Here is an 11,307-nt window from a genome sequence, read left to right as displayed (position 1 = left end):
ATGTTCCCCATCATCCTGAAGCAGTTGGCTTGACAGAACGATGGAATGGCCTTGTAAAAACACAAATATGGTGCCAGCTAGGTGGCAATACCTTGAAGGGTTGGGGCAATGTTCTCCAGGAGGCTGTATATGCTCTAAACCAGTGTCCAATATATGGTTCTGTTTCTCCAACAGCCTGGATTCATGGGTCCAGGAACCAAGGGGTAGAAACAGGAATGGTACCACTCACTATTACCCCTTGTGACCCCCTCAAAAAATTTTTGCTTCATGTCCCTGCTACCCTTTTCTCTGCAGGTCTGGAGATCTTAGTCCCAAGGGGAGGTACACTCCTACCTGGAGACACAATACTGATTGCATTGAACTGGAAATTAAGAATGCCACCCAGCCATTTTGGCTTCCTCATGCCTCTGGATCAACAGACAAAGAAGTGCATTACTATGCTATCTAGTATGATAGATACTGATTACCAAGGGGAAATTGGGTTGGCTTTACATAATGGAGGTAAAGACGAATATGTCTGGAAGACAGGAGATTCTTCAGGATGCCTCTTAATACTACCATGCCTTGTGATTAAAGTGAATGGAAAATTACAGCAACCCAATTCTGATATGACTGCTAATGGCCCAGACCGTTCAGGAATGAAGGTTTGGTTCACCCCACTAGGCAAAGAACCATGACCAGCTGAGGTGTTTACTGACGGCAAGAGAAATACAGAATGGGTGGTGGAAGAAGGTAGTTCTGAATATCAGGTATGACCATGTGACCAGCTGCAGAAATGAGGACTGTGATTATTATATTTTTTCATTGTATATGTGCATCAAATATTTTTTTTCCTTCTGTTATGAACTGTGAAATGTAAATAAGGTTAATGCATTTTGGTTGTATGTGTGTTAGCGTATCATGTTAGGCACAAATATGACTGTATAATTGTCCTTATTTAGAGATCATATATGGTTATGAAGATGTATACAACTGCCAAGTTGACAAGGGGTGGACTGTGATAGTTGGAGCTGTGTGTCAACTTGGCTGGAGTTGCCTGGAGTTGTGGTTATTCCCATGATGGGATCAGTGACTGTGTTCTGAGTGGCCAATTTGCTGAAGGGGAGTTTCCCTAGGGGTGTGGCCTGCTTCCAGTATATCCAGGGACATCCTGGGAAGAGACATTCTTCTGTGGATCAGGATTCTGTTTTGCTGCCTACAACTGTCTGTGAATGAGCAGTTCACCATTCAGCCTGGAGATCTTGGATTCATCATTCATTGGAGTCAACAGCCAGTGTACTGCCTATCAGCCTTGAGCTCCTCGGCCCCTGTGGTTGCGCGAGCCAGGAAAAGCCTCCAGCTTGACGTTCGATCCAGGAACTTTGGACTTGCCGGCTTCTATACGTGTGTGAGCCATTTTCCTAAGATAAATTTCTCTCTCTCTCTTTCTCTCTCTCTATATATATCAGCTTTGCTGGTGTTTGTTCCTCTAGAGAACCCAGTCTAACACAGATACCATCTCACCTCAGCAATAATAGCAAAATTCAAGAAAAGAGAAAAACAATAAATGCTGGTGAGGGTGTGGAGAGACAGGAACTCTCACACACTGCTATTGGGGCTTTTTAGTTGTTACTGTTGTTATATGCCGTCGAGTAAATGGTGCAAATACTGTTTAAAAAAATGGCATGACACTTCCTTAAAAAGCTAGAAATAGAAATACCATTTGATCGAGCAATCCCACTACTAGGTGTATATCTTAAAGAAATAAGGGCCAGGAGCTAAATAGATATATGCATACTATATTCACTGCAGTATTCACAATAGCAAAGAGATAGAAACAATCTAAGTGTTCCCCCAAAGACAAATTGATAAACTATGATACATACACACAATAGTACTACACATTAAAGAATATTGAAGAATCTGTGGAACACTTCATAACATGGACGAACCTGGAGGACATTATGCTAAGTGAAATAATGCAATCACAAAAGGACAAATATTATATGAGTCCACTATTATAAAAAGTCAAGGAAAGATTTACACACAGAAAGAAACATTCTTCAAGCTATCAGGGATGGGAGGGGAGGGGAAGGAAAATCAATAATTAGATAATAGAGAAGTATTAATTTATTAATAATAATTATTATTAATTTAGGCAATATACAATAAGGGGGTGATCAGCACAATATCACTAAGGAAAAGGAAGACATGGAGAAATGCCCAAGAGTTACAGACAATAAAGGTAAATACCATTACATACACAATCTTGCATTATTAGAAATAAGAAACATCAGTGTATGAGCAGATACAGAGGCACATAGGCAAAATAAACAGGTATGAATAGCTGAATGCATTTAGCTGAAGATATTTCTGCATATGTATTCATATGAGCTGTCAATATATCCATGTACATAGTAGAGCAAACAGGGAACAAACTTCTGAAAACTTTTTAGCCATAACCAAAAACCTTGAGGGAATGAGTCACTGAGTCTGGTTACTCAGGATATAGCCAAGGGGGATGTCAAGGTCAATTGTCACAACCTAGTTCACAAAGACAATGTTTTAAATCCTGCTTTGATGAGTAGTGGTTGGGGTCTTAAAAGCTTGTGACCAGCCATCTAAGGTGCAACTACTTCTATTTCTTTGTCTGGAGCAAAGAAGAGTGAAGAACATCAAAGACACATGGAAACAATTAATTGGAAGGAGTAATGGACCATGTAAATCTCAGTCTCCATAACTCTGAGACCAGAAGAACTAGATAGTGCCAGGGTACCACTGCTGACCACTTTGAAAAGGGATCCCAATAGGAGGTTCTAGATAGAGTGGAAGAAAAATGTGGAACAAAACTGAAAATCATAAAAAGACCAGGCACACTGGTTTAACAGAGATTGGTGGAACTCCAGACACTATGGCTCTTAGTAACCCTTCAAGCCTGGAAATGAACTCACCCCTACGGCTCAAATTTAAGCCAAACAATAGACAGGTGTTCTGGTTACCTAGTGCTGCTCTGACAAGAATATACCACAAATGGGATGGGCTTAACAAACAGGAGTTTATTCTCTTACAGTTTGGAGGCTTTAAGTCCAAGTTCAAAGTGCCAGGTTCTAGGGGCTAGGTGAAAGCCCCTCAACGTTGGGGTCCAGCTCTGCCTCTTGCTCCTGGCCCACTGGAGCTAGAGGCATTTCTTCACTCAGACAGCTGCTGGCTGCTGAGGCTGCTAAGCCCAAGGTTGACAGATAAAGGCACAGTCCTGATGTTACCAAACCACATGGCAGGCCATTAACTTAAGTCCATTGTAAGTCCCAAGGTCGGCAGAGCATGGCAGGCTGCTGACCAACGACATAGCTACACGTAGGGTCCAAGCATGCCGTAAGCTAGAGATCATTCCCCAAGGCTTCCGCTTATATACAGGAAGCAGACCACATTCCCTGGGGCAGCTACTCAGCTGCTCACAGTAGATTCCACCATGGAGTTGATTACCATCATGGGGAATACTACATCCAGCTGCCCAGCCATTCAACCAGGCCCAGCCAAGTTGACCCACAAACTGAACTACCACAACAGGGCTATAAGGTGAAAAATAACACCAGAGAAATATGCACTCCTTAGAACAATCAACCATATGAGGTCTGAAGAGTAACGTTTGCCCAGGAATAAAGCTCAGAAGGAAAAGATAGGAAAGAAGGATGAATGGAAATGCAAAGCACTGGGAGAAAGTGGAGCAGAGTGCTATTTTACTGTTGGGATTTCAATTAATGTCATGAAACAAAATGTGTATGAGTTGTGGAATGGAAAATTAATTTCATCTTTCACTCAAATCACAATAAAAAGTTAAAAACAATTACTAGATGATGGTGGGGTGGGATACTGGGAGGAGTGGAGGGGAATGTGGAGGCTATATTTGGCCGAAGAGTCTTTGGCAGCAATCATATGCAAATTAAATTGTAAAATAAAAAATTTATAGGTAACTTATAATTTTGTACTCCACATGATATGTGGTTTATATCTTATAAATATTGAAAAAATACATAGCTGAATTTGAACTGTAATTAAAATCAGAACTAGACTTAGAATTTTTAACGTCTCTTATTAATTCAAAATCATCCTACATGGAAGAATATTTGAAATTCCATATTTACTGCTATATGAATAAAATGCTAAGGTCTTAAATGATTATGCATTAAGTAACATAAGTGAGATTCTAGCACCATATGCCAGAAAAGGCCAATTTGAAGCTATAATTAATAAAATATATTCATTTACAGAAATTTAAGATTCAGTACTGTCACAGGAAAATCATACAATATATATGCCTTCCTTCTTTCTTTCCTTCCTAGAAGTTACTTTTCCCAAGTGGAAGTTTAAATGAACATTAAAGTTATCCTTCAAGTGCAAAATAGTCACAATAAGACAATGAGGTGTTTACATGGAAGAAGAAAGGAGCTAAGCTTTGGTGGCTATAGGAAATGGGTGTGTGTGTGTGTATGTGTGTGTGAGTGTATTCATGTCCATGGTGGTACATGTACATGGTTTGGGCTGTAGTGTGTTTTGAAGCTGGGAGTGTGTGTATGTGGGTATGATACTTATGTTAAAAAATAGCAATAGTAGATACAGCTATCGCTTTTTTTCCACACTGGTTGTCTCTCCATGGAACAGTTAATTCCTCTTAGTGGAGTCCTGTTAGAATATCACAATGTCCATGATGGAACAGGAACAGGCTGGGGGGGGGGGGGTGGGAATCTGCTCCCTGAGCTAGGCAGGACGAGGGAGTGGAGAACAGCAAACGTTTTCAGGTTTTATCCATTCATTCTCATTGCCTCTATCCTTACTCTTTCTAAGTGGGACAGAGGGACCTGGGTCATAGGTGAAACAGAGATATACAGAGAGATGGCTTCTTTTCTTACTCACACATTATTTATATTCTATGGTGAAAGGAAAGGAAATGGGGAAATTTGAACTACAAGGGGAGGAAGATAATGTAAAAAATGCAATCTGACCCTAAATATAGAAAACTGTATTTTCAGCAGGATCATAATTGGCGTGCTATTAGAGTAATGATATTCTCATTGTTATCTGCTACAAATGAATAATACGTAAACACAGATGTTTCAAAATAGCTCTAAAAAACCTGAGGATTCACTGTCTTTAAGTAAGTTTTCAGATAAACCACTTCCAGACCAAGAAAACCTGCCTGCGATATTTTAAAACTTTTTTTTTTTTTCTATTGGGACATTATTTTCTTTTGTTGTGAGAGCAGTGAACTTGCCCAGGAAAATTTCAAGAACATGGCTGTACAAATTTCTCCTATGCATGCCTGCCCAAATGGATCAAGTCTTTTCAAAATGTGGCTTACATTTGAAAGATACCAAAGTTGTCATGTACTTTCTTTAATAGTCCCAATAATAATAATAATAATAGTAGTAGTAATATTTTTAATTATTTGCATGATTATTTGCTTAGGTCTCTGGACAGGAGTGGCCATGTCTTATTTGTCCTGGTGTAGCTAAAATGTTAATGTAGTGCTTGATACATGGTGGGTGATTGATAAATATCTTTTGAAAGAATAAATAACAATATTTTTCTTTAATGTAGCTTTTTTAAAACCCATATAATGTACATAAAGAAACACCTGAATAAAAAACAAAGTTTTTAAGGAAGGGAAGGAATTATCTTAACAATTAGACAGAATTCTGAGTTATAACCATTAATGTATTAGAGTCCTTATCTTGAAGCCAAAAAAATGTGATAAGATTTTTAAATACCTTTTTAAAGATTAAATAAGTAATCACCACAACAACTGGAAGCAATAATGTCTTTGTGTATCTCAGTGGTGTCTGAAACATAGCAAATTATTGGCAATAGTTATTTAATTTTATTTTATATGAATAAAACTCTATGAAAACTGAGTGCCACAATGAAATTTCTTAAAGGTAAAAATATCTTGGTCATTTTGTTGTTATGTGCTGTCGAGTCGGACCCGACTCAGCGACCCCTCCTTGGGTTTCCGAGGCAGTATCACTACGGAAGTAGATTGCCCCATCTTCCTTCCGAGGAGTGGCTGGTGGGTTTGAACCGCCAACCTTCTGGTTAGCAGTTAAGTGGTGCCTTAGGCACTAAGCTACCAAAGCTCCTATCTTGGTCATTAGCCGTCTATATATTCATTAGCTTCTAGGTTCTAATACAAGAATCATAAACTTATGAAAAAAAGTAATACAAAGTATCAAAAATTTTAATGATACAAATACTAGTAGACCTAGAATTAGCTATCTATTAATTGGTTTTACCTTTTGTTTATTGACATAATATTGTTTTAAAGGTGTGTTTACCAATTCCTATATCGTCATTTCCTAAGTTGCAATGTTCCTTGTTTTTATTAGTGTGATCAAAAGTAAAAAGGAAGAAAAAGAGCAAGTAATTATTGTATCAGTAACTACTGAAATGACATCAGCTAAATAACTCTCATAACCTATTATTTTGATAGGGAATGATTTACCATATAACTAAATTTTATGTTTTCTGAGAGCTGGATGGAGCTCTTGTGGCACAGTGGTCAAGCACTTGGCTGCTAACTAAATGACTGGCAGTTTAAACCCACTAGCTGCTCTGTGGAAGAAAGATGTGACAGTCTGCGTCCCTAAAGACACAGTCTTGGACGCGATGTCCCTCAAGACCAGAACTAGATGGTGCCAGGCTACCAATGCCAACCACTCAGGAAAGGATCAAATCTGGAGATCCTGGATAGAGTGGGAGGAAAAACGTGGAACAAAATCCAAAAACTCAATAATGACCAGAAATACTGGTCGGATGGAGTCTGGTGAGACCCCCAATACTATGGCCCTGGGATATATTCTGGGCCTGGAATAAAGTTCATTCCCAAGGGCTGGCTCACAGCCCAATAGTAAACAAGATGTAGATGCAGACCACTCGACCCCAGGTGACACACCTACATATTCTATGGAAATATATCCCTTGGAGCAATTGACCATGGGGCACCAGAGGGGCAACATTCACATGGAGGAAATGCAGGACAAACAGTAGTGCATAGCCATAAGTGGCATGGAGGGAGGGTTACTGAGCAGGGAGGGGAGGAGACTGGTTAGGGCTGGGGATGGTAAATGGGGAGTGAAACTAAATGTACATGTAACGTTGAATGTAAAACAAACTCTTACAATAAAAAATAAAATAGAATAAATATACAGTCTTGGAAACCCTATGAGACAGTGCTACTCTGTCCTATAGTGTTGCTATGACTTTGAATTAATTCATCAGCAATAAGTTTGGTTTCATTGGGTTTGAGGATAGGAACCAGGGCATATTCCTCTTTTTAACCCTACAGAAAACTGCCTCACAGATAAATATTGGCCAATAATAGTTTTTGAATGAACAGATAACTTGTTAGATCGATAAGAGATAAAATGTGACAAAATATCATTAGTTATCATTAATTCTTAAACCAGGCTGAACCAATGATATTTTTCCTAAACAGAAAAAATTAAGCAGCAGGTAGAGGAAAGAGCCCTGGATTGGTGTTAGTAGACCCATGTTCTAAACTTGGTCCTACTGCATACATTGGGCATGTCATTTGAGCTTTGGTTTCTTTATCTGCAAATGAAAGACATATATATACTACATGGTCTTTGGTCTCATTAGTAGTACACCTTTCTTGGCAATATTTTGTTAGAAAATTTGGAAATATTTGGAGTAATAAACATGACAAAATTGAATTTGCTAAAAAGAAAAACAAAACAAGTAATTTTTTGTGTTGTTTTTGTTTTCCTGAATGGTCACATACCCCTAACTGGCCTAGATGATTAAAGGTAATTGAAAAAGTTGTTGCTGTTGTTAGGCGCCATTGAGTCAGTTCACACTCATAGATCCCTATGTACAAAAAAATGAAACACTGCCCAGTCCTGTGCCATCCTCACAACTCTTTGCTATGCTTAAGCCCATCATTCAAGCCACTGTGTCAATCCATCTCATTGAGGGTCGTTCCCTTTTTTGTTGACCCTCTCATGCATGATCTTCTTTGAGATGCAGTAATAGTTATGAAGGAGCCCTGGTGACACAGTGATGAAGCACTCAGTTGCTAACCAAAAGGTCAGTGGTTCCAACCCACGAGCTGCTCCATAGGAGAAAGATGTGGCAATCTGCTTAGAAAGCCTGTGGTACTGTTCTACTGTGTCTTAATAGGTCACTGAGTCAGAATTGACTCAACAGCAAACCACCACAACAGCATGCTGTATACACTATGGTAAACGCTCTACATGGATTATTTTATTTAATAATTATCAATCACTCTTTAATTAAGAGGCTGTTTTTCAATGATTTCACAGATGAGAAAATAGTAGAGAAAAAGCAATATTATTAGCAAAGGTTATAGTAAAAATATGATTGTTGTTATGTGCTGTCGAGTCAGCCCTGACTCATAGCGACCCCTCCTTGGGTTTCCGAGGCAGTATCACTACGGAAGTAGGATTGCCCAACCTTCCTTCCAAGGAGTGGCTGGTGGGTTTGAACCGCCAACCTTCTGGTGAGCAGGCAAGTGTCTTAGCCACTATGCTACCAGAGCTCCCAAAAATAGGGAAACCTAATTAGGTGTTCTTGCATAAAATATTTTGAGTTTCAGATAAAAGCAAAATTTAAGAGCAAAAAAATCACTGTGCCTGAAGAAGAAAAAAATAGAAAAAACATTCATACCGCTTTTTCCATAAAGTCAAATTCAGGAGCACAGGTGTATATCAAGGTATCAAAATCTGTGTACCTTAAGATTCTGGCTGCTATAAGATCACTTAGGCGAATCTGGAATAAAATAAAGTAAAATGAATTAAAATTATACAATAGATAGTTATACAATAGATAGTTATAACTGATGATACAATAGATAGTTGTAACTGATTTTGATGTAGCAGTAATAAAGTCTATGGAGCACAGAAGTCTAAGATACATGGCAACCAAAAACAATACAATTAACCAAATGTGTCATGGGTTGAAATGTGAAGATAACTGAAAAACAAAGAACCAAGAAAAACAAAAACTAGAAAGATGTCAGAAATAATAATAAAGAGTGAACTAAAATCATTATTTGCTGGGCAAAAACAGCAATGCAGTTAATTAAAAGATTTTATATTCATATCATTTATCAATTAAAAAAGGAAACAATTTAATTCAACCATTCACTACACATTGTAAATGGTGAACAAACTTCTTATGTATAGTCATTTTCACAAAGCCTTGTGTATTCATTAAAGCTTTTGGTGCCTCCTGATATTTTTAAGACACAAATTTTCAAACCAATAAGCACTGAGTTCTTCCTCATAAGGATTACAACAGATATACATATTACTTTGATTCAGTTACTTGATCCCTATTGCCTTAAAAATAACCACCACCAACTAAACCTCAACTTGTAGAATCTATGCTTTCTACTGATTATTTACTAACCATTTTTGGTGAGACAACCATTTTTCATTCTCAGAAGGCCAGATAAAGGAAAAATTTTGGTACTTAAAACTTTAATCCAAATTATTTTGTAGAGATAAATTATTTTTAATAATTATAAAATTATTTTATAACAAGTTTGATGATTATCAGGAGTTTTCATTTATTCATGGTTCCCCTTGCCTACCAAGGACAACTCAGAAGTGACTTTATTTTTTCTAATGTAGAATAGTACTGATGACTAAGAATAACTTAAACAAGCAACTATAATTTCAAGTCTTTCTCATAGCTGTCACATAAAGAAGGTTACGTAGAGTACCAAGATTGTGTGTGAATGGGTTAATTTCTTTTGATATTTGTAAAGAGCTAGTCAATAATGTTGAGCCGGACAAGAAACAAAAGCACAGACCAAGTTAATAGGTAAATAGCACAGAAGACTTAAATAAAGTTTATCATAAAATATATGCTCTATAAAATAAAAAGTTAAGATCAATAAAAAGGGAAGAAGTAAAGGAAATACGTCAGACTCAGACATAAAAGAGAACAACAGGAACAAATTAATCTAATAAACCACTATGCAAAGCTAGCAATACATGGAAAATAAATGCTTATATTTTGAAATTTATTTAAATATGACCATATATGCAAGTGGATAATGACTATACTTGGCCTTTTAAAAAGCATTATAAATCCCTTGCTAGAGCTGAAGTAACTCATCGAGTCGGACCCGACTCATAGTGACCCCTCCTTGGGTTGCTGAGGCAGTATCACTACAGAAATAGATTGCCCAACCTTCCTTCCAAGGAGTGGCTGGTGGGTTTCAACCACCAGCCTTCTGGTTAGCAGTGAAATGCCTTAGGCACTATACTACCAGAGCCCCTATAAATCTCTTACTAGAGTTGAAGTAATTTCAGCATAAGAAATCGGCCCTGAAATTGAATAATACTATATTATATATTAAGGAGCTCTGGTGGCATAGTGGGAGCAAGTGCAAACAATAAATAACACCATTTAAACAAATTACTATTTATATTTTAATTGAAGTATAAACAAATGGCTACTTAACAAATTATTGTTTTTCTAGGAAACTAGCTGTCCTAATTATCTTGTGTTGCTGTAACAAAAATACCACAAGTAGGTGGGCTTAATTGACAGAAATTTATTTTCTCAGATTTTAGAGGACTGGGAGTCCAAATTCGGGGGCGGGGGGCTCTAGAGGAGGGTTCTCTTTGTCCGCTCTGTGGAAGGTGCTTGTTTCTTTTCAGTTCCTATTCCTAGGTTCCTTGAAGATCATGTTGCATGTATCTTCCCCTCTGTTTTGTGTTTGCTTGTTTTCTTAATCTGCTCTTTTATTCTCAAAAGAGAATAATTTAAGACATACCCTACACTAATAAAAACCAAAAACCAAACTCACTGCCGTGGAGTCAGAGCCGACTCATAGCGACCCCTCCTTGGGTTTCTGAGGCAGTATAACTGCAGAAGTAGATTACCCAACTTTCCTTCCGAGGAGTGACTGGTGGGTTTGAATAGCTACCCTTCTGGTTAGCAGCCAAGTGCCTTAGGCACTATGCCACGAGAGCTCCCCCCTACACTAATATTGCCTCATTAATACACCAAAGAAAACTCATTGCCAAGTGGGATTATAGACACAGGGTTAGGATTTACAAAACATTTTTGAGGACATAATTTGATCCATAATATTCCACCCTTCAGTCCTCCCCAAATCCATGTCTTTCCCACATGCAAAACACATTCACCACATCACATCATCCCAAAAGTCTTAAATCACCTCCAAGTCCAAAATCTCATTTTTAACTCACCTAAATCAAATATGAGGAGCTCTGGTAGCATAGTGCCTAAGGCACTTGACTGCTCACCAGAAGGCTG

General features: G+C 38.0%; 1 protein-coding gene across 1 annotated transcript in view; it reads right to left on the bottom strand.

The window, feature by feature from the left end:
* Positions 1 to 11,307, bottom strand: part of LOC103212241 (probable C-mannosyltransferase DPY19L2) — a gene marked incomplete at its 5' end in the record, with an annotated part of 130,002 nt that overhangs the window by 51,598 nt on the left and 67,097 nt on the right. Inside the window, 2 exons of the mRNA XM_007958243.1 lie at positions 5,745 to 5,816; positions 8,680 to 8,781. Coding sequence (XP_007956434.1) covers positions 5,745 to 5,816; positions 8,680 to 8,781 — 174 coding nt within the window. The remainder of the gene's footprint in view (positions 1 to 5,744; positions 5,817 to 8,679; positions 8,782 to 11,307) is intronic.

The sequence above is a fragment of the Orycteropus afer genome, unplaced genomic scaffold (assembly GCF_000298275.1).
Source record: "Orycteropus afer afer isolate SDZICR_OR568_19922 unplaced genomic scaffold, OryAfe1.0 scaffold00893, whole genome shotgun sequence".
Lineage (NCBI taxonomy): Eukaryota > Metazoa > Chordata > Mammalia > Tubulidentata > Orycteropodidae > Orycteropus > Orycteropus afer.
The sequence above is the reverse complement of the archived record's forward strand: the minus strand, read 5'-3'. Positions and strand labels throughout refer to the sequence as shown.